Genomic DNA, 27,651 nt, shown 5'->3' with positions numbered 1-27,651 from the left:
TTGTGTGTGAGTGCAGCCCGACCCTCTGCCAAGGATGCCCCCAGGAGCCCAGTAAGAATCCACCTCCCTCCCTCGGCCTCCCTCAGCCTCCTCTGGAATGACGCTCTGTGGCCAAGCAGGTACCAAAGGATAAATGTGCTGTATTAACATGAATCCTAACGACAAATGCACTGCAGTAGTAAGCACATCAGAGATACATAGAATATTCTCGATATAGTCTGAACATAGATATAAAATAAGTTATACTGGTTTCTATCTTCCATCACAGTAGGAGTATAGCATACAAAGTGACTGGTTCAGTGGCCACAAAGCAAGCCGGGGGCAGGGAGAGCGTGAAGGAGGGCGTAGGGCACTGACAATGGTAGGGAGGTGCCAAGGCCGCCGCAGAGTCGCCGGGGCTCCTGCAGGGAACCAGACCTCAGAACCCTCACGTTCGCCTTCTGAGAGTGAGCACGAGGTCCCCCTCGAGGAGGGTCGGTGGCTGCGTTTGAACGGGATGATTCAGGCGCCAACAGCAGCCAGCAGGCCGGCCCACTCTCCGGCTGGCGCTGTCGGATTTGGGTGATTTTAGGAACATGGGCTGCGTAGCCAGACGGCACGGTTTGCTTCTGTGATGGGACAGATGGCCAGACTGACAGCCACCCAATGCCGGCTGGCCCTTCTGCCTCAGTAGCCTGCCCTGGGCGGCCGAGGTGTGCCCTGCATGCTCGGCTTGTTCTCCGGGGTTCGGCGGCAGCCAGCGATGCTGGAATCCTGCACGGGCAGGGTCTGAGGCCCTGGCTCCGAATCCTCTCTCTACCACGCGTGGCCTCTGTGGCTTTGCGAAGGTCACCTCAACTCCTCTGAGTCTCAAGCTCCTCATCGGCAAAGTGGGAGGACTGATGCTTACCTCCCGAGGGGGGACAAGCGGGATCGTTATGTGCAGTGCCCCCACAGCTCCCTGCGCACGGCGGGGCTGGACCGATGGCAGAAGGGTCCGAGCATCCAAACGTCAGGGCCGGGTGGAAGAAACACGAACCTCACAGTCTCTGTGGAACAAAGCCACTTTGGCTCTGAGTTGAGGATTTCAGGCAATTTCTTTGCCTTCTTTCCTGACAGTTTGTTCTCTTTCTCTCTGGGTCTGGGGTTCTTTGCAGTGAAGTAGGGGTAGGGTTCAAGGACTGGTCCACGCAGGCAGACAGTCTGAGCCTGGGGGGGTGGGGCACAGAGCTCAGGGCTATGTCTCTTCAGGTTCAGGACCCAGCCGAGGATGCTTCCTTCTACACCCCCTAACCCCCGCCCCCCTGTGGCAGCCCCTTCTGGCACTTCTCTCAGCCCTGGAGCCTTGCTTACCACTGGGAAGCCACTGAGGGGGACGAAGCACCGAAAACAGTACAGTGCCTATTAAGCGAGAAGCCTTTTCCATCTGCTCCGAGCCTGGGAGTCTGGAGGCGGGTGGGCTACCCGTGGGGGAGTGGACTGCCTCTGAGGGAGAAGGCAGGTCTCTGGGTGGTGGGAGAGGGGAGGGAAAGAGGCATGGAGACCTGGGCTTGACCCTGGGGTCCTGGGAGCGCTCCTGTGCTTCTATCAATGCCGAGAACCTGGCGATGTGTCCAAAGACCAGTCCAGAAGCCTGGGGGTCCCTGCCCCTCTCAGCTGCAATGCAGTTTTCAAGATCTGCGTGTGCGAGTGTGTGTGTGTGTGTGTGTGTGTGTGTGTGTGTGTGTGTGTCCTCCTCTCCCATCTCCTCAAACCCCTGCCTGCTCTGAGCCTCCTCTGCCCCTCACTCAGCCACTTTCCTCTTGGACGGGGGCAGCAGGTGGGCGGGCAGCTCGTTGGGCAGCTCGTGCCCCTCCAGCTTGACCTTGATGAGGTGGTTGGCCAGCGCGAACTCCTCGTCATCCAGCATGCCGTCCTTGTCAATGTCAGCCAGCTTCCAGATCTTGCCCAGCACGCTGTTGGGCAGCTTGGAACGCACCATCTCCTTCTTGGCGTTGGCCCCTGTGATCTTGCCGTCCACCGGCGACAGGGTGTAGAAGATCTCGTCGTACATGGGCTTGTCCCTGGCTACCACCCACTCGGCATCATCAATGCCCTCCCCGGCCCCCTCCCCGTAGCCGTGCCCAAAGGGACTGTGTAGGGTGCCCTCGAACGCTCCGCCCTTCACCATCTGGACAGGCTGCTGCGTCTCCTCCTGCCGCACCAGCACCATGAGCTGGGCGATGTCGTGGGCCAGCATGTCATCTACCACTTCCAGCAGCTTGCTTTTCAGGGGCTGGAATTTGCTAAAGTCCTGGGCCTGCAGCTGGTCCTGGGGAGAGGGAGAGAAAAGAAAGTGAGGGTAGAAGACCCCGGAAGGAGATCTTTCCCCTTGCTGGGGATGCTGCCTTCTGCAAATGCTGGAATACTCCCAGCCCTGGAGGCTAAAAAGCCGATCACAAAATAAGAAAGATGTGAGAGAGGAGGAGGAAAAAAAAGGCACTGGCTCTGGGTGGAATTTTTCCGGAGAGAACAGGTGCAGGGTCTGGGGGAGAAAAGGAAATTGAACAAATACTGGTTTGCTCCATTTATCTGGATTCCCTTTACAGCTCTGGAAAACAATCCAATTTCTCTTTTGCTAGTTTTGGCTACCGAAGGGTGGTTCCTGAATGCCTTGTCCTCTGAGACGGGCTTGTGCGTCTCTCTGCTTTATTCAGGGTTATTTCCTGAGGGCACAGCAGCTGCTCGCTTTAATGGGTGATCTCACTCGCTCCCCCAGGGACTCTCTGAGGGAGGAACATCACATTCTACCCCCATTTAGGGAAGGAAAGACTGAGGCAGAGGCAACAAAACACAAATCATCATAGAAGCCATGGCTCATCTCCGAACCAGTGACTCTTAGGATGCTAATCGGAATCACCTGGAGAGAGTTTTCAACTATTGGCTTCTCCCCTGTGGGTTTGGACACAGGAGACGCAGGGAGGCATGCAGATCCTAGAAAAGCTCCCCTCCCTGCCCTCCCCTGACACCCACACCCCATGGCACAAGAAATACGCTCCCCTTCGCACATCTCTGCGATTTTGAGAGGTCCCGGGTCTAGAACACCCAGCTCCTTGGCCTTTTCAGTGACAAGGTGAGAGCTTTCTGCCCCTGCCTTGGCTCTGGCCAGAGCAATCTCAGGACACTGGGCAGAGACCAGTGCACAGGGGAAGCCTCAGGGACAAGCACATCGAGTTCACTGCAGAAAAATTCAGAAAACACCCACAACTACATTTCAAGAGTGAGTGTTAGCTTGTGCATTTCTCACCTCCCTTCCAAGGCAGGGCCGCACCGGGGAGGCGAAAGGGGGCTGGAGGGGTGGGGTGTGCAGGGCAAGAGCAGATAAGCCCTTCCTCCTGCCCTCGGGGCATAACCTCCCAAGGTCCCTGGCATCTCTCCCAGCCTATCCACAGCCAGGTGTGTTTGGCGGGCTTCCAAACAGCATCCTAATGTGTTGCAGGGGCACACAGGCCCCGCCAGGACCGCCGTTTACGTGATTGATTCAGCGTCCCTAACAACGGGGCCTAAGGTGGGCAAACAGATGAGAAGGTGAAATAATTTATAATGTGAAAGGATTCCTCACATTAGAAATGGGGTGGTATGGGCCCTTTCAAATGTTATCTTCCAAAATGCTTGCAGATCGTGACACTCTTAACAGAAGGAGAGGCTAAAAGTTGTAAATATTCTAAGCCACAGCTGAGTGGCAAACCTGAATTATGTTAAAGTGATTCTGAAATCAGTAACTAGCTCCTGGGAGGTAGTTATGGGAATGAAGGGATACATGAACAAAAGCATACTTTGCACGTCTATTTTTTTTTTCTCTTTCTCTTAGCACATGGGAAACTAAAAATGCCTATCTGCACCTCTACTGACATTCTGAACCTCCGGTCTTAAACTGAGAAACAAATTGCCGAGGCCAAGATCAAAATCGGCAACAGGAGCACAAACGATGTTACTACTACGTCTGTTGCTATTCTTAAAAATTCCCTACTTCTTAGAACCCTTTTATTTTAAATAATCATAGAACCATGAGATGTTGCAACAATTGTGCGTACAGGTAGGTCCCTTGTGTTCATCACCCAGCTCCCCCCCCCCCCCCCCCGTGGTGATGTCTTACCGAATGGGACACTGCATTTTAAGAGCATAGTCTGTCCCAGGCTCTGTGCTAAGCACCTTGCAAATATGATCTCACTGATGCTCGTAACATCTAGAAAGGTGGATGTTTCTGGAGCTTCAGACTCCAGAAGAAGAGATAGAGGCTCAGAGAGGATCCAGTTAGTATGGTGTGGTGGTTTCTTGCTTGGACTGTGGGGACAGCTCCCGGCTCTCCCACTAGCAGCCTGTGTGAACACTACTCTCAGAAAACTGCCAGCAATTAATTACAAAGGTTAATTACCTTTGTAAACCTCGGTTTGCTCATCTGTAAAAGGAGGATGAAAAGGTCTCCCTCAGAGGACTGCTCTGGGGAATAATGTGAGAAACCAGGTGTTATGGTCCCTGGCCCAAGACAGAGGTCCTCGGTGTACCCTGGAGATGGCAAGTTCCCATGCAGACTTCTGCTTCTCCGTGGCTTGTGTCCCAAATTGCTCCCAAGTGGGAGCTCTAGGGTAAATATAAGCACTTGAGAGTCTGGAGACCCCATGTCAGGTGACGTCCCATTTCACATGGCATGGTGGGGACTCCAAGCCTGTGGTGTTCGTGTCAGGGGGAGGTCCTACACTGGAGGTATCAGGCCCCAAACATCATGGATCACCCTGTCTCACTGGGAGAACTGGGGCTCCGTGTTCTCCCCACACCCAGATATGATATCTGCTGGGCCACTGGCAGTTCAGTAGGAAAGGCAGACATGGGGCCATCTCCTCGCCTTTGGACTCTGGGTCCGCTTCCATCGGGGCATCCAGGGCTGGCCTTCTCCTCGGCCAGCTCGTATGACATTGTCCCTTGTCCTGGAGCCCCGGAGCCCCGGTTACCTGCATCCTCTTCAGGTTGGGAAAGTCCCCAGGCGAGATCTGGTGCTCCCGCTCGATGCGGCCATAAATCTCAGCCAGGTTGCTCACCAGCTCCTTTTTCTTATTCTCCTTTCCAAACACTGACGGCATCTCCTTCTTCAGGGAGCTGATGATGTACGCGTGAACCTGAGACATGGGGGCACAGAGAAACCTTTGGACCCATTCCTTCCCTCCAGGGGGTGGCTCTCACCCATCTCTTCCCATGAATCCCTCCTCCTGCTTCTGCTGCTTCTGCGATCGTTCCTATCTCACCCCCTCACCCTCGCTGGTCACTTCCAGGGCGGAGCTGTTTTCCTAGATCATAAGGGAAGGGTGGGATTATGGGGAGAGTAAGGTCAAGGCAGTAAGAGGGACGGTAATACTGCTGCTGGGGTTGGTGACGAGGAAGATGGCAACGACAGCTCACATTTCTGGAGCACTCTAAGGGTGCCAGGCACTGTGATGGGGGCCGCTACGTTCCTTATTTTGCTATATCCTCCCATCCTTTCATTGTAGAGCCGTGGAGACAGGCATAAAGAGACCTCACCAGAGCTGGGATCACAGTTTGAGAACCGTGGAGGTGGGCTCCAGTCTGGCCACCTGACGCCGGGGCCTGTGACCATAACCACCACACTCTCCTGCCCCCCACTGCCCGAGCGGACACAGCTGGTGTCCGTGAAGCGGGGGCTCTAGGACGGTGTCAGGCGGGCAGGCGAGAGCTCAGGGCTGTGGGTGGCGGCCCCCCGCTCTGGCAGCTGACCCTCCCGCCCCCAGCCTGCACGTCTCCGGGGGGACAGCCTCACCTTGGCCAGCCTGGCTCTCTTGATGAGGTCGTTGAGCTTGCGCAGTGCGGCATTTCGGGGCAGACTCTGAATATCTCTGAACAGGTCCTGCTCCTCGGCCTCGAAGAGTTTCCGGTTGTCGGGGATGAGGAGGGGGTGGGACCAGAAGGAGCCGATGTAGACCCGGATCACCTCCGGGGTGTTCACGATCTTGCCCAGGGACCACATGAGGGCCCCGTACACCCGCATCAGCTGCTGCGTCTCGATCTGGTCCGCCTTGTTCAGCACCACCCGCATCTTGTCCTCGTGGTTCTTGAGGGCCTTGATGACCTCGGAGAACTCATCAGAGATGTCCAGCTTGTGGGCGTCAAAGAGCAGGATGATGCGGTCCACCCGCTCGGCGAACCACTCCAGGACAGCCGCGAAGTCGTACCCTGTGGCAGAGGGACAGTCAGGAGGGGGCCCTCGGGCAGAGGCAGCCAGGCACCGTACATAGAACACGGTCTTGGGAGTCAGATCTGGGTTCCAATCCCAGCGTCTCTACTGCTCACTATTTGACCTTGAACATGTCACTCAGTGCCTCTGAGCCAGTGTTCCCTCACCCATAAACGGGCATACTAATAGCACCTAATTCATGGAATTCTAAGGACCAGACACACTCGGGGCCTAGCACATAGTTGCTGTTAACATCACTATTCCCATGTAGCCTTTTTATTCAGGCGGAGGAGTGCTCCCCATTCAGGGACCGGGCTCAGGAAAGTGCTTTGGGGCCAGGCTCCGCCCAGCAATGAAGTAGGGGCTCGGTCAGGTCACCGAGAGACTCTGGCACCGTGACTCAGCCAAGACCACCCTGCTTGTAGGGGGTAGCCGCTGGGGCACGGTAGCCAGCTCTCCAACCCCAAGTTCAGTGCCTGCTCTGGCTGGCAAGACATTGACATCACGGCCTCATGTCACCCCCACAGCACCTGTGAGATAGGCAGAGTGAGGAGTCCCACTCCCACTTTTCGGAGGAAACAGTTTCAGAGATGAGGTGACAGTCAAATAGCCACTGAGGGGCGGGACCAGGAGTGGATTGGACGGGACCACCTGGGCCCTGGGCTCCCTGCAGGCTGGAGGGCAGCAGTCTTGCACCGGCCACCTCCCTGCCTCCCCACCTCCCTGCCTGCCCTCGGCCCAGGCCCAGCCAGCAGCTCCCACAGAGTCCAGGAGGCCTGTGCCTTCCTGCTTCAGATGACCTGCAGCCTCCACCCCCTACCCTGCTCCCCTCTCCCTCTCCCTCCCTGGGGCTGGTACCTGTTCCCCTCTGTCCCTCCCTCCCAGGCCTGGCTATTTTAATCTTCCCTTCAGTACAGCCAGGTGGAGGGCTGCTCTCACCTCCCAAAGCAGACCCTCAGAGCTGTGGGCAGGAAGGGGGCCAGAGGGCTCAGAAAACAAGGACAACCTGATCCCCTTGCCCCAAGCCCCATCCTAGCAAGCGGGTCACAGCTTTGCTCCTCTGGAGTCCAGACCAGCAAGCCTGCCCTCCTTGGTAGCTGGGGAGGGCAGCAGGGCTCATTCTCAACTCTGGCCTGACAGGACTGTGGCTGTGGCGTGCGGGCTGCTCGCAGGGCGGCCCTGAGAGCTGCTGCTTCTGCCAGAAAGTCACAGAGCAGCCACTCCTAACCGGGTGCGCGGCCGGAGCCGGGCACTTTAGTGACAAGGGGGTGGAGGCTCCGGGAGTGCACAGGGCCATGTGGCGGGAGTGGGCAGAACCGGGATCAGAGCTCATGTCTCCCCATCCCGAGTCAGGCCTCTTACCAGCCCTCCACGGGCCAGAGAAGCTGCAGAGCAAAGAGGCTCCCCCCCCACCCCAACTCTCTCCAATGCCTGATGGCACCAGCCATGCAAAAAGGGGCTCAGCTGCAAAGGCCTGAGGGGGAGTAGGGGCAAGGCTGACCCGCCCCCAGTTCGGGGTGGGGTGGGGCAAGAGCAGCACCAGGTCAGTGCTGCTGGAAGAGGACGGCCCCCTGCCCGTTCCTGTCCCCGTGGCTGGGTGAGATGCCCCTCGGTGTTCTCAGGATGTGCTCCAAAGGGGTCACCTGAGGAGCACTGATGGGGTAAGCCCACTCTGGCTTCTGGGCAGCCGTTGACTTGCTATGTGTTCTTGGGCAAATAGCCTTCAGTCTCTGTTCCCTGGTCTCTCTGCCTGTCAAAGCAGGGGGTTGGATTGGAAGATCTCTGAGCTTCCCTTCTCCCTGCTTCTAAGACTAGAGGTGTGAGGGTGGAGAGCACAGCAGGATGGATGTTGGAGACACACAAGGAAGCCATTGCAGGACAGGGAGATAGGAGGCTGGGGGCCTCTGTCTTCAACCCCGTGGAGTGCCTGTGTGAAGTCTGCTCCTGCCTGAGGACAGCCAGACAACTTCTGGGAACTTTTTCTGGGATTTTATAAGCACAGAGACCTCCTATCCATCTTCCTGGGGTTGTGAATCCTGCACGCTCTGACCGGTGCCGTCAAACTGCAAAGTCAGTAACGCCAGGCGCCTTCTCCCCAGGTTTGGCTGTGAGGACCCTGAGGATCGAGCAGTGAGGGTGTGGGCTTCCTCTGGAGCTCAGCCTCCCACACCCAGCTGTTGAGAACCTAGCAGCCTCCAGGACGGGTCACTGTCTCCGGGACTGGGCTTATGCACATCCAGAAATGGGAGCATCTGAAAGGCATGGACTGGAGAAGGGCATGGGACTAGGTGTCTCGTTTACTGTCTGTGTGGCCTTAGCAAATCTGAACCTCAGTTTTCTCAGCTGTAAAATGGGGGAAATAACACCTGACCAATGAGGGGTCAGTGGCAGAGCCCTGGCAGCAGGATCTAAGAGCGGAGGGAGGGCCTGGATCGGTCTGGAGGCTCTGCCCTAACCTCCAGGGTGAGAGGCCCCCTGTCCTCAGGTGGTCTCGGGAATGGCGCTGAGACCCCCCAGTAAGAGCCCCTGAGCACCTGCAGCTGTGCAAGGGCTCAGGACATGCAAACTAGTGGCTCAAGGGACACTTAAGTCCCAAGGGCCTGAGCGGTGAAGCTAGCCTTCCTGGAACCCCTGGGCTTACGTGTAGCCAGTCTGCTGGCTCCCAGAGATCTGACCTGCAGGCATCAGGCCCAGAGACCAGGCAGCCTGCAGGATCTGAGGCTCTCCCCACTAACCCCCAGGCTCCGGAGGACTGGAAAGAAAGCATTTCTAAGTAATGCCAGGCAGGAGGAAATCAATGAGACAAACACAATAAGCAAGGCAACCGCTTAATCACCCACCGGCTTCCTGCAGTCTGCAGTGTAATACAAGGGAGCTGACGGCGCATTTCTCTGTATTTACAGAACCAGCTTCCATGCGGCCTCCTAAGTGTCTGCATGCCAGGAGGTACACAGGGCACACACATCTTACAGGGCAGCGAGGGGCTGGCCAAGCTCACACGGGCAGAACTGGAACGCAGACCCTTGCCTCCTGTCCACGCTCCCTTCTTAGGCAGAGCCATGTGTGAGGCTGGAGCACAGAGGACTGGGCATATGAAAGGTCCTCTCTTGCCCCAAAAGATCTCTTTTGAGATTTAAAGACATCTTAGCAAAAGAGAAATAAGAGTGCATCAATTTTCAAAATGTGGGACGAGTTCGGATGACAAGGGAAACAATGTCACACTGCATGCCTCCTAGAGGTAACATTGAAAGTGGCCGGACAGACACATCGCAGGCCTCTGAGGACCCCAAGGCTGCCAGCAAGCCCTTGTGACGCGTGTCAGGACTCCGCTGCCCCGCCCCGGCGCGGGATGCCCACACAGCCACATGTGGAGGGCACAGAGTCTGGGGCCCAGACGTCCCTAAGTGCGGGCCCCACTCCAGGGAGAGTCCAGGGACGGGCCAGGGACATGAGGCTGCAAGGACCAGCCCAGACCCTCCGAGGTCCCCCCAGCGGACTGCAGATGAGAGTCTGCTGCCTTCCCACTCCCTGCACTCTTCCTGGGCAGGAGATGATAATGTGCTCAGAAGCCGCTGCACTGGGAATCAGGAGACCCGAGTTCCCATTCCAGCTTTACGGCCTGGGCGTGGTTTTTACCTGCTCTGGCCCCGCTGAGCTCACCTGTACAGGAAGAGGTCCCCTTGGACGGATGGGAGCACCATGCCCAAGGGGTTGCTTTTCTAGGGTGGGGCCTGTGGGGAATTCCAGCTGAGAAGGAGCCAGGAAATGTGGTTCCCAGGTGTGAGGACGCTCAGGCTTCCGGAGCCCTCCCACTTCTGCTGCATCCTTGCTTCTTCCCAGTAATGAGCCTGGGGCTGGGCACATCCTGTCACTTCCTGGAACTGGCTCCCTGCCTGCTGCCCATCCCAGTGCATCTTCATCCAGAGACACGTGCGGGCCTGGGACCTCCTGGACTCAGGTTCCCGGATGTCCCCTGCTTCCTCTCTCCCCCTAAGACACCCTCCCCCAGGCCTGGGCAGAGAGGCCCCACCCTGAGCAAGGACCACTCTTTTGCCAGCTCTAGCCCAGAGCTGGAGGGCTCCTTCCCATGAAGGCCGAGGCCTGGGGAACCCTCGGGAGCAGCTCACTTTCCAGCATGTGGCACCCTGGGGCCACCAACCAGAGGTGGCTCTGTGCCGATTTGAGAAGGCTGCCCCTTTTTGCTGGGGAGATGGCACTGTGCCCGGTGTGAAGCCCAGGGGGTGGAGCGTGGGCTGGATTTCAGGCTCTACACGCCTCTCTGCCCAGTGCTCTTGCAAAGAGCGCAGTCGCCGGACTCCCCATGGGGCCCCGTCCTATCCTGAGCTGGCTGGAGGAAAGGAAGAAGCGCCAGATCTGTGGTGCAGCCAAACCCAGAGCTCTGAGGGCCCCAGGCCAGAAGCCATACAGAGAGCGTTCGGTTCCATGCATTTGCTTGTGTGTGTGTGGGGGGGGTGTGTGGAGCAAGGGGGTGTGTGTGTGTAGATGAGAAGGTATACACGTGTGTAGACAGAAACTGGAACTACCAGGTCCTATGGCTGATTGTGAGCAAGAATGGGAGAGGCTCTGCACACTGGAAACTTCCCTAACATCTCAGGGTGTCTGGTGCCTTCCCACTCCCAGTCTCCTTGGAGTGCAGCAGGCGGCACTGTCCCAGGCTGGCGATACGGTGCCAGAGTCCAGCTCCAGCTCTGGTTTTTATCACAGGCTGCTTTTGCCAGCAACTGCATTTATAGTATGAACTCGGGAAGGCAGAGAACAAACTGGCTTATGTAACCATTCATGGGGCCATCGCTTCTGGAAGTCAGTGAGGGGTAGGAAGGGATAGGAAGGACAGGCGAGAAAACCAAGCACCTAATTTGCCAAGGGCAGCCCCTGAGGTCCAAAGATGAAAGCAGGAGAGAAGATACAAGAATATGAAAAGAATGGAATGGGACAGGAGCTGAGGAGGGAGGGCAGCAGTCCCTGCAAACGGGGCTGCCACATACAGCTGCACAGGCTGTGCACTGTACAACCGCGAGGAAGGCCATTCACATAGATCAGCCTGGCGTTGTTTAACAGGCAGCCCTGGCTGGCAGATAATGGGGAAAGAAGGGAGCTCACTGTGATCCAGTCTCAGAGCTGATGTCTGTGTTTCCATTACTATCTGTCGACCTCACAAGGTCATGTGATGGGTATCATTATCCCTTGTTACACAAGACACAGGCTCCAGGAGAAAATGTGACCTGTTGGGACCTATCCTAGTTCGAAAATGCAGGGCTCCGAACTCACAGTCCAGTGCCCTCGGAAACCCTAGAGGCCGGAGTCCTCTCTGGACCCACCTGTCAGGCTGCACGGCCTTGCAGGATTGCCCCCCACCCCAGACCCCAGGTGGTTCAGATGGAGAAGTTGTGGCTCTCCTGAGCCTTCCTCGAGGAGACCCAGGCTGCCAGTGTGAAGCAATAAATCTCCTTTAGGTCTAAATGCAGGGGGAGCCCAGATGAAACAGGGGCGATGGTAGGGAGGGTCTGGTAAGGAGGGAGGGAGTATTTAGGGGAACACATAGAAGCCAGAGACAGAGCTGCCCAAGCAGCTCCACAGGCTCGCCTGAGTACCGAGCTGCTCACGAAGGCCCGGAGGAGAGGGCAGGCGAGCCTCTCTTCCCAGGGCCGTGGTTCTGTGTCTCCACACCAGGTCCTCCTCAGCCCCTGCACCACCGAACAGCCCAGAGGTAGGCAGCCCGAGCCCAGGCGTCCCAGACTCTCTCCACCGATGTCCTGCCGATTACACGGTGTGTTAACACAGGCCCCTCCTGACTGGCTGCCGTCTTTCCCCCCTGTCCCAGGTGTCACCTCCTCAGTGAAATGAGACGGAGGGAGAGGCCAGGCTTTCCCACCGGGCCTCAGCCCTCCTCCCTCCTGCTGTGAACGAGGCCCTGAGGCACAGGTTCTGTCTTTCCTGCAGCACAGACCAGGGTCCTGAGGCCCTGGAGTGCGCTGAGGACCTGACCGCCTCTCCCGCCGTCTTCCCCGTCTACCCAATACCAGTGCTGGCTGCACCCACCCACACGGCCATGGCGGATCAACACGGGCCGAGCTGGGTGCTGCCACTCCAGAGAGCTGCTCTCCTCAGAGAGGAAGCTGGGGCAGCTGGCTGGAGTGCTCACGGTGGCCCAGTTCTGACGCGATGGGCCTGTACCCAGGCCAGCACAGGGGGCACTTGGGCCTCCTTGGTACAGCCATGGGGGCACTGGCCTGTTGCCCGTGAGACAGTGGGCTCTCCTCCCCGGGGCCCAGAAGCCTGGGGTTCAGCAGGGGCCGGCCCATGCGGGCCATGCCCTTGGAGGAAGGGGCTTCTGGGCCCCACCACGGTGGCCCAGACAGATCTCGGCTGGCTGCAGAGCACAGGGGGCCAATGCACATGCGGGAGGGCAGCAGACAGTCCCCTAAGGCCACTGCCCGGAGAACACCTGCCAGTCCCAAGCCTTTCCTTCCCGGAGGCTGCCTTCTGAGTGCAGACTTGGCTCCAGCCCAGCTCCTAGCTCCAGTACTGGGGCGGGAGCGGCTTCTTCTGCTTTGCTTGCCAGAGACGCAGAAAGGGCAGGGAGCTCCCTGGGGCACACAGCAGGCTGTGGCAGGAGAGGCTGGGGTAGGGGGCCAGGAGCGGACTTGAGTTTTGGACAGCATCATCGAGCATTTTAGAGCTAGAAAAGACTGGTGATGGCGATGATCTGTCATTCACGTTTACTGAGCACTTGCTATGTGCCAGGCAGAGGCTTCATATCTATATTATTTTTATTTTAATCCTCAAACAACCCTATGAGGTAGACAGAATCATTTTCCCTGATTTTACGGATGCATCGTTGAAGTAAAGATCCCTGCCGAGCTCACTCAGCTAGGACGTGGCAGAGGCAGGCTCAGCTCGCCGGCAGTCGGGGCCAGCGTTCCGTCTCCTCGCTGCCGTGCCCGGGGACCTCCCCGGTGAGCAGTCGCCCCATATCTGTCTGGAGTGAACAGTTTTCTAAGTGCTGTTACGTACCCAGCTCCCTACTCTCACGCCCCAGCGTGTGCTCCCATCCTCACGTTCCTGGGCTGAAGTTGTCTGCAGGCATTTGCCCTCCCTGCAGACAGCAAGCTCCCCAGGCCAGGGACTATGGGAACTTCAGAAGCAAACCAGGGTCTGGCCCACAGTCGGGCCTCTTGGAGGATGAATAAACCCAATGAGGTAAGGCAGATGTTGACGTCTCCTTTTACAGATGAGAAGACTGAGGCCAGCTGTCTCCTGAGCGACAGTGGGCTCAAACTGTCCTCTGGCCCCCTGCTTGGATCGTCCCACACAGCACACGAGGCAGTCCCAGCTCATCGAGGTACAGCAAGGATGTGGGGGGGGGGGTCTGTCTCATAGGCCAGAAGCAAGAGAACATACCAGAAAGAACAGAGCCAGAGCCAATCCTAGCCGGTGCCTTGCTTACCTCGGCTGATCCTCTGCTTCTCCCCAGAGAGGATGCCCGGAGTGTCGATGACGCTGATGCTCTCCAGCACTGGGTTGGGCAGCTGGGCACACACGAACCTGCATGGGGCAAGAGCAAGCCCATGCTGTCCTCTCGTTGGCTCTCACGCACCCTCCCAAGTCCCAGGCCTGGGATGGAGGTTCAGAAGCCTGGCTGCCTTCCAAAGCAGATTCCCAGGCTCCGGGCCAGACTCAGCCCCAGCATTAGGCCCGGGACCTGTAGTTTGAGGAAGCTCCCTGGGTGATCCCAAGGCAGCCGTGGTCCTCCACTTGCGAACCCCTGCTGTCAGGGACAGCAAACCTCAATCTCTGCCCCCAAGGAGCACAGCCTGGCGGGGAGAGGAGGTGTGGGCACAGGCAACCACACGTGAGGTGAAATGGGACCAGTGCCCTGAGGGAGGTCAGGTGAAGGGCTCAGGAAATCCAAGGTAGAGAGATGGCTTCCAGGGATGGCTTCCTGGAAGAGGAGGCATGGAAGCTGGCCTTGATGAATGGCTCATGCCACCCAGGAACATTTATTTGGGCTTCCAGATGCCCTGCTATCAAGATAGTGGTCAAGCCTTGCTAAAGGAAATATTTCTAGGGTTACATCCTGAAGTCTCAAAATACAAATTGGTAAACCTAACTTAGGTCCTTCTTACTTCAAGCCTTCTCTCTTAGATGCTGTTTTTGGTGGAAGTCAAAAAGGTGTCTTATTCTCTCAGGTACACTGGGCCTCCACTGCCCAGTGAGGTGGCAGCTGAGATGCCAGGGAAGTGAGGAGGCCAGGGACGCACGGAAGGGGGCATCAGGGAGGGCTGCCCAGAGAAGGCTGGGGAGGGGGGGCAGGGGACCCTCCAGCCTCCTTGCGAGGGCCTTGAGATTCGGATTTTATACTGAGGGCAGCAGAACCCTATTTATGCTGAGAACATTTTAAGCAAAAGAGTGACTCAGAGAGGATGGCTGGCAGCAAGCCTGGTTCGGCTCGTCAGGTATGTGGGGGGCTTGCCACGTGCCTGGCGCTGGACTAGGTAATGGGGTAGGAAAGTCCATGACAAAGCCCCTGTCTGATCTAGGCCCCTGGCTTCCATTATTCCTGAGGCCTAGCCTCATTCTGGTCCTTAGGCTCTATGGCCCATTCAAGCAGTCTAGGAAAACTTCCTCATTTTGCTGAAGCTGGCGTGACTTGGGTTTCAGACACTTGGTGACCAGGTGGTCGGGTGCACGGGCTGGTGTCTGGGGCAGAGGCTATGGCTGAAGCTTCCCCCAGGCTGAGCTCCTGGAGTGACAAGGGCAGGGGGCTGAGGGTGGGCCCCACTGAGGGGGACACCAGGTCACAGGAGCCAGAGAGAAGGGGGACAGAGCAGCCTGGAGAGGGCCTGGCCAGGGAGGCAGGACGAGGGCCAGGTAGCTGAGAGGGAACGAGGGTCGAGAAGGACTGATGGCAAAGTAGAGGCAGGGTAAGGGAAGGGAGGGAACTGTCCACTGCCCATGATCACTGAGAGGTCACGGTGACCTTCACATGGGCAGCTGTGATGGGGAAACAGGGAGAAGTGCGGAGGTGAAGTCCAGAAACTTGGCTGTGAAGGGAAGTGAGGGGCGGGGCAGGGGCGGGAGCTGCTGTCAGAAAAAGGAGTCCCCGAGGGAGCGGTCCCTGAGCGGCTGGCCCGAAAGCACCTGTGGGGAAGGGAGGGGAAAGAGAGAACGCAGCTCTCTGCAGACGGGGGCAGGTGACCTCAGTGCATGGACAGATGAAAACCCAACTCCAGGGGCTCCACGGATCCTGGCTTCCGTTTTCTCCAGAATAGAGGCAAGGGCATGAGCTGAAGGAGGAGGAGGCAGAGGTGGTTGGAGCGCTTGTAACAGGACCCCTGGGCAGCTCGGAGATGGGAGTCGGATGTCTAGGTGTAGCCTTCCCCGGTGTGGCTGCCGTGGAGCTGGAGGCAGCTGCAAGGCCCCCCCTCCCCACCCCCGGGTCCCTGTTGTCCCTCCAGCAGACACGCCCGACACCAGTCTAAACACCCGTCCGCGCAGCTCTTGTGCTCCTGGAGGAAAGCACAGGCCTCACAGTGCCCTGTGCTCTGCTCCCAGGGCTCCTGCAGCAAGCCATGTTCTTTCCTTCCTCTCTGCTTGTTGGATTCGTCTTTCTCCCCCCAGTTTTCTCTACCTGAAATGTCCCTTCCCCCGACCTTTCCAGCATCATTTCACTCATCATTGAACACCCATGTCCAACGCCAACTTTTCCACAGAGGCCTCATCAGTCCTCTTGCCAGAGAAGGATATTACTTTTATCCTATTTCACAGATGGGAACAGTGAGGCACAGAGACTTAGATAATCTGCCTAAGATCCATGGTGCTCTTTGGTAGGACCGTGACCCAGGACCACCTGATGCGTCTTTGCCTTTACTCTAAATACCTCCTATTAGAGAGAGTAGTTCCCACCATTTAGGTGTGATACGCATGCGAGCTCGTGGTGTGGGTCTGTAGCACAAGGGTGATCGGGGTCAGCCTGCATTCTGGTTACGCGGACTAATAATGGGAATGAGGGTCAGCTTGCCACACACTCCCTGCAGCTTTCGTCACTCACACTGACCCAATGACCCTGATGTCTGCAGGCTTACACTCGTCCCAGGGGAGGAGATGTGACCTGTCCGAGGTCACACAGTGCTCAAACTCAGGGCTCCCGCCTTCAGCCCCGGGTTCTGTCCACCTGGTAAGGACAATGTCCAGGAACAGAGAGGAACCTTCCTCTGCCTCCTTCCAGTTGGAGGCAAATCCCCTCTGTAGCACAGCTGACCCGAGAACAATGAGGGGTTAGAGGCGTCCATCACCCCGTCCCAGCCTGCGCACTGGAAAATTTGTGTATAAATGGACCCACACAGTTCGCACCTGTGTTGTTCAAGCGTCAACTGGATAGACAATAGCTGGGAAAGACACAGTACAGCCCTCTCTGCTTTTATTGGAGGGAGGTGCAGATTAGGCGGATGTGATTTAACTGGTGTCCCCTACCCAGCTCCACGATCAGGAGGAATTAGCCCAGTTCCTACATCCCTGATCAGTGGTGACGGTCTCAGTTACGTTCCCAGCAAGAAAGGGGCAATCGAGAGACTCTGGGTATGGAGAAGGCAGTGAGCCTCCCAAGACCCCGTCCCTTCCTTCTCAAACTCCAAGAAGAAGAAAAGAGAACACTCAGGATGAGTGTTCCTGGAGCACGCACCTGTTCAAGAAGGCATTGCCGAAGGCGTTCAGCTTCCTGAAAGGCTTCTTAGGATCCACCACCAGGGCGTTCCCGGGGATGATCCCCTCCACCTGTCCGTGCATCACAGCGATGAAGGAGTCCGTGGTCGGCTCAGGCCCAATCCTCATGCCGGGGAAGTCCTGTTCCAGGAGGTACCTGGTGGAAGGGAGCACAGTCGTCACACAGGGGTTCTGTTCGCAGAGCAAAGCCGCGTGTCTGCCACGGGCAGGCGGTGATGCGAGTCACGGCAGAGGGGCAGGTGGACAGCAATGACATTTCACGGCAGGGACGGATTTCCACGGATGGGGAATTGAAAGACCTTCGTGGAGGAAGTGGGATATTAGCCGAACTTCAAGTATCTAATCTGTGCTTCTTGGCCTTTATCTTTTTCTCTCCCTGAATCAGTAGTTGGGGGGCAGGGAGAAGCAGGATTTGAGCTCCGCCATAAGCACGGGGTTGAGACTGAATCCTGCACAGAGAACAGCAGACTTTATAACTGAAGGTCACCCGCTCAAGTACTTGCATGAAGACAAGGTTAGAATGAGACCGTCCGTAGACCCTGCTGGCTTTCCGCAGGTCCAGACTTCTTTATCTGGTTATTCAGTTACTTAATATAAAATATAAAAACAGCTCCCACACCGTACGGTGAGAAGGGCACACTGCGAAAAGTCTAAGAATGTTAGTCCCACCCTCTAGCGTCAGGACTAGGCTGTGGCCTGACGTGGCAGGTGCCCCTCTCTGCTCTTCTCCAGGACCGGGCAGGGACAGCCCAAGGCCACTGCTCCTCTCCAGGCCCTGTTAGAAGTCAAGAGCAAACTTGGTGAGCCCGAGAATGATGCGAAGGAACGTGAAAGCCCCCTGGACTGGTTGTCCTCGCCCTGGCGGTGCATTCGAGCTTCCGTGCAGCTCCAGCAGATGGTGCCCAGGCCCCACCCCGGAGGTCCTGCCCTGCTGGCTGGGGGAGAGGGGGGAGGACTGGCCACTGGTCCTTTCTAGGAACTCCCTCGTTGATTCTAAGGGGCACCGCAGGTTGACGACCTGCTCTAGACCAGTTTTCCCATGTCACTGATAAATCCAGTGACACTCAGTCGCATTTCCACCGGCCAGACACGACACTACTCCCCAGGAGAACATTATCTTCTTCGGGCTTCACAGCGGCCCTACAGGCAGGTACTGAGGAAACTGAGGCAGAGTAGGGTTATGTGGCTTTCTCCAAGTTAAACAGCTAGGGAACCCAAACCCCTATCAGTCTAACCCCAAATCCTTGGCTCTTCAGCTGTCTTCTGCCCTGACAGCGAGCTGACCAAGGCCCCGCAGGTCAGAACAGAGCTGGGACAGGAGGCCATGCCTCCAGGGCCTGAACTCTCTGCCTGTCTTAAGCCTCCCCAGAACAGGCCTGGAGCACTGGTCCTGCTCTGCCCCACAGGCTGGTAGCTGGGGAGACCCGATGGGGTTTCTTCTGGCTCATCGACATCCTGCTTGTGCTTAAGGAAGTGTTCTGAGCCATTTGTTTACTCTGAGGCACAGGGCGGTTGAAATGGGGTTGCTATGGGCTCCCTCCCCAAGGAGCCAGCGGAGGGGCTGCCGCCCAGGAGGTCACCCCTGGCCACACTGGAGGGTTTTCAGTTGCCTTGGGAGGCCCTCATCTTCCTCCAGGACAGCCCAATAACCCAGGTGTGAGGGCAGGATTTTCTCCCATCAGAGGATCAGTTTGAAATCTGGCACTTGGGTTGTGATGAGAATAAATGACAGCAGGTTCGCACTTAGACAGCATGTCTGGCTTTCTCAAACACATCTTCAGGGCCTCAGTGTAGAGGCAGGGAATCTCAGCAGCCTGGGGCCAGAAACCTGCTTCTCTAACCATGAGGAATACGCCCTTCAGAAGGTACGTACGCTCTGCGAACCTCACCACCGTCCTCCATGACCTGCGAGATTATAGTTCTGATTTATTAAGTACCAGTCATGTGCCAGGCGCTGTTCTGGACTTTCCATGGATTATCTCGTTTCCTCTTCATATCTCGGATGTGAGCGCTATGATCCTTCTCATCGAATGGGCCTAATAAGAAAACCCACCTCGAAGGGCGTTCTGAGCGTGCCATCCATTACAGACCTTAAGCCCTTAAGCCAGTACCGGCACCGAGATTACCGTCGTTGTAAAAAAGGATATGCGGTCAGTGAACAGCAGAGCTGGGATTTGGACTGTGGCACTTGGACTGGAGAATTCATGCTCCTCACCACTACATTCACTGTCTCCTTTCCTGCCTTAGGTCCTTTGACCAGGAAACGGGAGGGGGCTGAGCCCCACAGGAGACCAGAAGGAGGAGTGGGACAGGAAGGCCACAGAGGAGTACGGTTTGGCAGGAGGCTGGCCGGGGGGCCAGGCCTTGGGGGAAAGTTAGGTTTCGGTGCCCACAAACCCAGGAATGGGCTCATCCCCATAAACACCCACCGTTGGGGTTCAAAGCTCAGTCTCCGTGAGGGGGATGCGGCCCACAGAAGTGGTTGCTATGGGTGACCAGAGCAGGTCCAGCCCCACTGGCTCGCCAAGGCCCTTCTTGGAACGTGAAGCTGCCTCATGAGATCACGGCTGTGCCGGGGAACCCCATGCATTCTTGCCTGGGATGGGGGCACCTGTCCCACGTGTGCTTGGATATAAGCCTTGGCAGGGCCCTCCTGGCAGAGCATGTGGCAAGTGTGAATTCTGAGCCTGGAGCAGGGTGCTGGATGTCATCAAAGGCCTCGGGGACAGCTGACATACAGACGGGGGGAAAGAAACAGGCCTGAGGCAGCCTCAAGAATGCCCAGCCTGCAGAAGGCCAAACGCAGTGACGAAGTATCTTCCTGCCACGGGCGCCTCAGATCCCAGCCGCGGGAGAGACGCGGCGTACCAGCCAATGAACAAAGGGTGACTCTTCCCAGCATAACAGGGGCCACTTTCCAGGATGTTCTGGAGCCGCAGCCTCAGGTGGCCAAGCAAGGGCCTGGCGGCTGGATCTGCTGTCCTGCCCTCTCGGCTAAACCCACATGACCCCCAATTTGCTGACCACATATGGGTCTGGAGAAACACAGAATCCAGCGAAGCCACCAGCGGGTCCGGGGACACAGCCGGGCTGGGCAGAGAACCCAGGGCTTGGTAAATTCTCAGGGACATTTGGGTATGGCTTACAGCACTGAGTGCCCCCTTAACAAAGCCACCACTGTGTCCAGAAAGGAAAAAGCTATTGAGGAATCTCATGGCTGCTTCTCTATGGGGAGTGATACAGATCGCCTCTGTTGCCAGGCAAAAACATTCCCACAGCAGTGTAAAAAAAGAAAAGTTAATTCAAGCCTGGGTGGGAAACGGCGGAGATGGGGACACACAAGACTACAGAGGGATGGGCAGGCTGAGCACCCGCTGTGTGGCAGGTGTCGTTCCGGGACCTTTCCCCGAATTCCTCCACCGCGTCAGTCCCAGAAGCGCCATGGGACGGCGGCGTTTCTCCATGCTGCCGTTGAGCAAACTGAGACAGGTTGCCCAACTCTGGGGCCAGAGAACAATATTTAGAGGGCCTAAGAGTGGAAAAGATTTTGGTACGCCCCTCTGCCCCCTGGCCATCCAATGCAATTTAATAAATACTACACCATAATATAGGTGTAAGGAAGTCCCACGCAATTCTGATGTTTCCGTGAGGACAATTTTTCTTCATATCTTTTAAAGCAAATTGTTTTCTAACACTTTCCTCATTTTTTTGTGTGTCCTGCTTGGCTGGCAATCTAGGCATGTGGCCTGCTTTACTGGTGACCTAAGCACCCAGGGTAAAGGCGTGGAGCCAAGAACGTTAACCCGGTCTGCCTCCGAAGAATCCACGTCCGCCACAGCGGGGCTGGACCGCAGGCCGGGCTCATGGGTTGCGTTCTCTAGACCCTAAAGGCACGGCTCGCTCTCTGCTCTTACAGGTATTTGCGTTGTACACCTGTACCTTGGGTCTCTCCAAGCCTTGGGTTCTTAGTTTTGAAACAGGGTCAAAACAATAATACTGGGGCTTCTGGGTGGTTCAGTCGGTTGAGCGTCCGACTCTTGATTTCGGCTCAGGTCGTGATCTCAGGGTCTTGGGATGGACCCAGCATTGAGCTCCCCGCTCAGTGGGGAGTCTGCTTGAGATTCCCTCCCCCTCTCCCTCTGCCCCTTCCCCTGTGTGCACGTGCTCTTTCTCTCTCTCTCTCAAATAATATCTTAAAAAACAAAATAATACTTGCTCTGTTGGGTAATACTTACCTCAGGAGGTTTTAGGGACCCTGGAAAGCACCCTATAATCACAAAGTGAGATAGGACATGGGAGACCCTCGATGGCCACGCTGAGAGTTGAATCAGCTCTGTAGGCAACGGAGCAGCCACCACTGTCCCTGGCACCAGCAGCCTCCGCCACGGGACAAAGTGACCTCAGCACGGAGGAGGCCGGCAGCCAGGCTGTCAAGCCGCCCACTAGCCTCCCTTTCCTGCACTCACCCTTCTACAGGCCGGCCTGCCCAGTCCACGACCCACCCAGCACCGCGCACAGTCCCCTTCCCACTCCTCTTCCAGCCCTTGGAGGTAGAGGCAAGATCCTCCTCACCTCCCTCACATCCCTCTGTTCCCTCCCCCCAACTGTGGGCGGAGCTGGACAAGGGCTTCCCCCACTCGCCTGAGGGCCAGCTTCTAAGCCTCTGCTTAGAGAATCAGCTAGAAAGACAAGAGTGAATGATAAAGCCCCAAGGCCAGTGCCGGCAGCATAACTGGGGCTACACTGGTTCTTTCCCTTCCTAATCCGGAGACACACCCCACAAAGTGGTTGTTGCTCGTGTCTGGTCAGTGATGGGGAGGCTGGGGTTTGGACAGGCTAGGCCTTCCTGACAAGGTCTCTTGGCCATAGCGTAGAGCCTAGATTCTGCTAAGCCAGCCTGAGTTCTTTCCATGGCCTTACCTCACTGTCAATGGGAATGGGATGCAGGCCCTTCTCCAGAGGTTCCCTCCTGCCAGTAAATGCTTCCCCTGAGGACCTCCGCACACCTGACGTTCAAGGCAGATCTGAGGCCACACCTGAGGCAGGCAGACTCATTCCTCTGGCCTAGGGCCGTCTGCTCCCTTGAGTAACACTCGGGCCTTGTAAGAGGTGGGCAGAGTCCCACCCACTCCCACTTAGGGACCAGCAGACCACAGCCCTGACGGGAGAAGGGTGTCTGCTGACCACAGCGGGAGGACAGGAGTGAGGTGTTCCAGGGACTGTGGCTGGCAGGACAGACCCTGCAGAGGTCAGTGGGTGTTCCTGGAAAGGTGGCCCCTTTCCCTAGTCCTTCGGCTTTCTGGATGATCATCTTCCATGTGGTAGAGATGCTGTAAAGCCAGGGGCCAGGCCTTGGCAGTGGGGACGCTGGGGTTGTGAGGAGAGACGGCACAATCCAGCCAAATGCCGAGTCACCTTTGTGGGAGGACACAAAGAGCTCCCTGAAGAAGTGGGGGCAGTCCACAGGGCCCGCTGAGGAGCCCCCCACCTCAGCCCTGCAGCCCCACCACGCGCTCATACTTTAGGGTCCGAGTCCCATTGTAGCAGGGCCTCAGGTTCTCACGACCAGCCCGGATCTCTCTGTGGAGGCCCTGGCAGCCTCGCTGTGGCAGCCTCAGGCCCCACACTCCGTCCCCTGGTCCTCTACTTGACCTCTGCTGTGGCCCAGCCAGGCCTCCCTCCCAGCCCACCAGAGCGCTGGGGCCTGTCTCAGCCCCCGGGGCAGCCCACGATGTGCCTTGGTGACCAGGGGCCAAGCGTGCAAGGGAACAGGGGGCTGGAGGCAGCAGGGGGTGGAGGCTGCGGGCCAGTGAGAGGAAGAGTGAAGGGAGGCACACAGCAGAGGCTGGAGGAAGGCTGCCAGGGCCAGAGGGACACAGAGCTACTGTATCCAAAGAGGCAGCCTGTGTGGAGGGAGCAGCCCCCAGGCCAATTTATTGTTTATTTTATTACTCTGGGTTGCCAGGCCTTAGGCCAGGGAAGTTATTTCAGGCAGTGATCATAGCACATTAATTAGTTATTAGAAGAATGTACTTTACTGCATGTTCTTCCTGAGACGAGACACGGACGCCGTGGCAAGCACACATAACTGAAAGTGGATGGGCATTCAGGAGGCAAAGGGCCAAGGGCCAGGAAACGAAGAGGCAAGTCTTTGTTTCCGAGGGAAACGTCTGCACAGGTTCGGGTCAGGGACGGAGTTGGGAATCACTGCGCTCGAGGCAAGCAGCCGGGGCAGCGAGGGCGGGAGGCACCCTGGGCTACCCCAAGGGGGGCCTGCTTCGCTCTGGGGAAGGGGTGTTGTATCAACTTACCCTCTTGCAGAGCAACTCAGAAATAGGATTCTTGACACCAAAATAAAAAAGTAGAAAAAATTTAAAAAGACAACAAAACGGTACAACCTTTGGCCTAGTGATTCCACTTCTGGGAATCTCTGAGAAAACAGTCCAACACGTGGAAAAATATCATGCAGAGAGGTATTCAGAGGGACTCTACAATGGCAAAAAATGAGAGACGGCCTAGAGCATTGAGAGAGGCGGACTGGTTAATGAGTCATCGCATACACACAGGGTGAAGTATCACGCAGCTCTCAAGACTAATGCTGACAGGTTTAGAGTCACATGAAAAATGCTCCTTCTCTAAGTGAAATAAATCAGCATACAGAATTACATTATGGCACGATCTCACTTGTGTTACAAAATAGCTAAAAATAATGGAAAGATAAATGTATATAAATCATATACAAAAAATATAAATCTCTCTCTCTCTCTCTCTCTCTCTCTCTATGTATACATGATATTTAAAATGGTTTCCCCCGAGTCGTGGGCTTATGGGTGATTTTATTTTCTTCTTCCTCAAATTCATTCTTGTCTACATTTTCCAGTGGGGGGAAAAATAGCTGTTTAGTGGGTTTCATGAAAAGGAGGAAAAGACGTAATTTGGTTTTGGAGGGCTTCCCCGCGCTCAGACCCCTCCTACCCTGCTGGTAGACTCTCCCTCGCGGGCGGATGGCTTTTGATGCAGGAGCTAAATTCAGTTACTACGGGAGTGGGGAGGGAGAACTCTTGTACTCAGAGAATAAGAAAGCGAGGGATCTGCCTCTCCCTGCCTTCCTGTCTCCCACAGATAAGCAATAATCTATGGCAACTCGACTCTGCCACTCTCTTAGACCCAGTTACCCGCCAGCATGACTCAGGCAGAGCCAGGAAAGCTTCTCAGGCAAGAGGTACTTCAATCTGTCTGCCGCTCCAGGATCCTGCCCCCAGGAGACACTCGCCTTTCCCCATCTTCCCTCCCATTCTGTAAACATCTCCTGGGAGGCTCCAGTAGCCTCGACCCCAGGCGAGGCCCCCAGGGAGCTAAGGCACAGTTGTTAAGTTCTGGTGCTACCGGAAGGAGAAGCTCCACGTAATGTCCTTGGAGTTATAACCCGGTGTGTCCAGAGGGCTAGGGAGGCCCGCGTAAGGGCACGAGCCATCTGTGAATGGCCTGCACTTCCCGTGGGGCACAAACCAGGCCGGGTGGAGGACAGGGATTACAAAGGAGACCTTGTACAGAACCTAGGGAGCAACGGGTGCTTAATGAACTAAGGGAAATGGATTCGATCAGGGGTTCTCGCTCTGAGATTCTATATGAATTTGTGCATTTTTGTGTATATGGACGTGCATTTTTCTAAAGATAGGGCCACAGCGTTTGTCAGATTTTCGAAGGATATATTATTAACCTTTTAAAAAGTTAAGAAAGCAATGGATTAGATCCATTGCTAAGAGCCCTTGTCATTCTATCAACATTAGGTATCCAAAGCCAGTAGCTCCCCACTCCCCAGCCCAGGTACCTAACTTCTTTAGAAATCACTCAGCCCCTCAAAGCTGCTGAACCCAAGGCTGTCCACCCCACAAAGGCAAAGCCCATCTGGTGTTCCGTTTAGACAGCGTGGTGCAGCCCTGCTCCCAGAAGGCTTGGGTACAAGCTTAGACTTGGAGAAAATTAGTATCTAGAAAATTAGTGACCAGACTGTTAACTTTTCTGCTCTCCTTGCGGAACAAGCGCAGTGCTTTGCATGTGGCAGGTGCCCAGCTCGTCAATATTTGACTGGAATGGAAATGAGATTTGATTTGAAGGGAAACAAGAGCACCCTGCTTTGAGAACTTCTGCAGGAGATGAGCACCACTGATTTTGGAGGCCACTGCCCCCGTTGCCACACTACAGAAGTCTGACTGAACAGAGGGCCACAAAGCACCTGCAGAGGCTTGGCAATGGCTATAAATGAGGCCAGAGGAAACCGCCTGGCCTTGAGGGTCGTGTGGACTGAGGACCGGAGAGAGGCCTGTCCCGGAAAGACAGGAAAGACGGTCATCACTCTGGAGGACAGTGTACGGACTTCTCTGGACAAGCTGACTCCCTGAGGATCCCTCCGGCCCTAGGATTCTGTAATTCAAGGGAATAGATGACTCACCGTCAGAGCAAGACGGGCATTTAGCCAAGGATCTCCGCCCATGCATCTCAGCATCCCAGGTGGGCCTCTTACTCAGTTACGGGGCTTGGGGCAGTCACTGAACCCCTCTACACCTCAGTCATCTCACCTGCCAGGTCAAGGGGCTGGATGAGACAATCTGCCCATGTCCCCTCCACCTCTGAAAGACTAGTTAATGTTATTACGGCGCCATTAAGATCAAACAAGGGAAAAGAAAAAAAGCATTCTGCTTCTGACACTGCTTCTGTCCAGTCTCCAAGAGATCTATGTAGGAGCTCTGCTCAGAGAAGGAAACTGATAAAAAGAAGGACACCTGCCACCACACCAGCAGGGGCTACAGAGTCCCCAGCCCGCCTGGTCAGCTGCAATTGCCAAGCCCCCACGTGAATGGCTGAGCCCTTTAAAAGGCAAGGGAGGTGGTCCTGGCCATGAAGGGCTTGCCCCTAAAACGTGAGAATGTGAGGCATCCCCAACCAGCATAAGGTGCTCTTGTGACCAGGAGCTTTCTCACTGTACTTCCTGGGCCTCAGTTTCATCATCCATAAAATGGGTAGAATACGGATGGCTCTGAACTTTCACACTTCAAACCGACCTCTGGAGCCAAGAGCCAGCAGCGAGGCACTAGGTAGGAAGGGGTGGGGGACCAGCAGTGAAATGGTGGGGCAAGCTTTGGACACACAAACACCAGAATGTCTTCAGCGCCCTCCACGGAAGTCTTCCCGTTTGTCCCCAGGCAGGAGGGGCCACCGGGAGTGAACGGAGGCCCTACGCCCTGGGCGGGGGTTGGGCTGCTGGAGCCCCGGGATCGGCTCACCTGATGAAGGTGGTCTTCCCAGTGGAGTACTGGCCCACCAGCAGGACCATGGGCTTGTTGTCGAAATCGGCATCCTCCAGGGCGGGCGAGTGAAACTCGTGGAAGCGGTAATGCTCTTCCAGGGGCAGCAGCTTGGTCTTGTAGAGTTTCTTGAGCCCCTCGCTCACCGTCTGGAAGACCTCGGGGTCCTTCCGCCGGCGGTCGTCGGAACCCAGCCAGCTGAACATCGCGGCCGCCGCTCGCCTCCCGCGCGCAGCCCCGCGTTCGGCGCCCTCAGCTCCCGGGGGGGAAGGGGCCCCGCAGGGCCGGCCGGCCGCTCCGAGCCGCGCCGCCGCCTCACCCGAGCGCCGGGCTCGGCCGCACCATGGCTGGGCGCGCGGCGCCGGGGTCCCAGGGGCGGCGGGAACGCGCCCTGCCCGAGCTCCTGGGGCCCAGCCCAGCGCGCGCCGCAAGCAGCGACCAAGGCGGGGTGGGGAGCAGAAATAATCTACGCCGGGCAGAAGGGCTGCGATCTCGGAAATTAAAGTCAAACCTGCAATGAAACCTCCAGATGCCGGGGTGCGATGCCGGGTCCCCGACCTGGCCCCCGACCTCTCCTGCCCTGGCCCGGGTGCCGCGAGGGGATGCTGCGGCTCGGCTCCTGCGCGGCGGGCCGGCTCCGGAGAGGAGGCGGCGTCGCCGTGCCCGCGGACAGCTCAGCACCCGCAGCCGCAGCCCGCAGCCCCGAGTGCCGGTTTAAATGCCAGCCGTGCAGGAAGCGGGCTCGCGGAGGAAGTCCCCGAGTACTGGCAAGGCCGGCCCGGCCCGTCGGTCCCGGCGCCGAGAAGCTGAGCAGGGCGCCGCCATGTGTGTGGGCAGGCGCTCCGCTGGGGACCCGCGACCGCAGCCTGGGAAGGGAGGGATGCTGAGTCCTGTGGGAACGCTCGGGTATTTCAGCTCCGGCCTCTGGAGGTTTGATTTGGGAACAGCGCCCTCGCAGGGACAGTTGTGAAGACAACTGAGCTGACCCGCTCCACCATCTTCCCGCTTTTAAATAGCCTTTCCTTTAGTTACTGAGGCCAAGTCCTCAGGTACGCTCAGACAGGTACGCTAGCATCTTGGAGACATTTTCCTTGGGGTATGGAAAGAAGAGTCCAATATCAGGTTACACGAAATGACCACAACTGTCGCTACCAAAACCATTCCCATTCATTCATTCATTCATTCACTTGTCCATTCCTTCCAGTAAAACAAAACAAAGCAAGCAAAACTCCCACAAGTAGTGAGTGGGTATTATGGGGCAGACGCAATTATGGTGACTGTGGATACAAAGTTAGTCCCCAAGATGAGCACACATAGACTCTCCCTTGCAGGAGCTCCATGCCTGGCGAGCTGTAAGGAGGAGCCATGAGCAGAGGGCCCTGGGTGCGCAGGGGGAGGAGG

General features: G+C 56.7%; 1 protein-coding gene across 1 annotated transcript; it reads right to left on the bottom strand.

Moving 5' to 3' along the window:
• Positions 1 to 120: 120 nt before the first annotated feature.
• EHD3 (EH domain containing 3) lies at positions 121 to 26,534 on the bottom strand. Its single transcript, XM_008700558.2, has 6 exons — positions 26,230 to 26,534; positions 16,905 to 17,081; positions 13,671 to 13,768; positions 5,789 to 6,201; positions 4,968 to 5,132; positions 121 to 2,290 (listed from the first exon to the last, which is right to left on the bottom strand). The coding sequence occupies exons 1-6, from the start codon at positions 26,454 to 26,456 to the stop codon at positions 1,763 to 1,765; spliced, it is 1,608 nt and encodes a 535-aa protein (XP_008698780.2). The 5' UTR covers positions 26,457 to 26,534; the 3' UTR covers positions 121 to 1,762.
• Positions 26,535 to 27,651: the final 1,117 nt, after the last annotated feature.

The sequence above is a fragment of the Ursus maritimus genome, unplaced genomic scaffold, assembly GCF_017311325.1.
Source record: "Ursus maritimus isolate PB19 unplaced genomic scaffold, ASM1731132v1 scaffold_6, whole genome shotgun sequence".
In the NCBI taxonomy this organism is placed as follows: domain Eukaryota; kingdom Metazoa; phylum Chordata; class Mammalia; order Carnivora; family Ursidae; genus Ursus; species Ursus maritimus.
Note: the sequence above shows the minus strand (reverse complement) of the source record. Positions and strands in the feature narration are given on the sequence as shown.

Excerpts from the sequence above, each read along its gene's own strand:
- EHD3 (XM_008700558.2), bottom strand. The coding sequence starts at position 26,456 with ATGTTCAGCTGGCTGGGTTCCGACGACCGCCGGCGGAAGGACCCCGAG. Across the intron at positions 13,769-16,904 it reads GGCAATGCCTTCTTGAACAG|GTTCGTGTGTGCCCAGCTGC; the intron begins GTGCGTGCTCCA and ends TGCCCCATGCAG. Across the intron at positions 5,133-5,788 it reads AGAGAGCCAGGCTGGCCAAG|GTTCACGCGTACATCATCAG; the intron begins GTGAGGCTGTCC and ends CCCATGTCTCAG.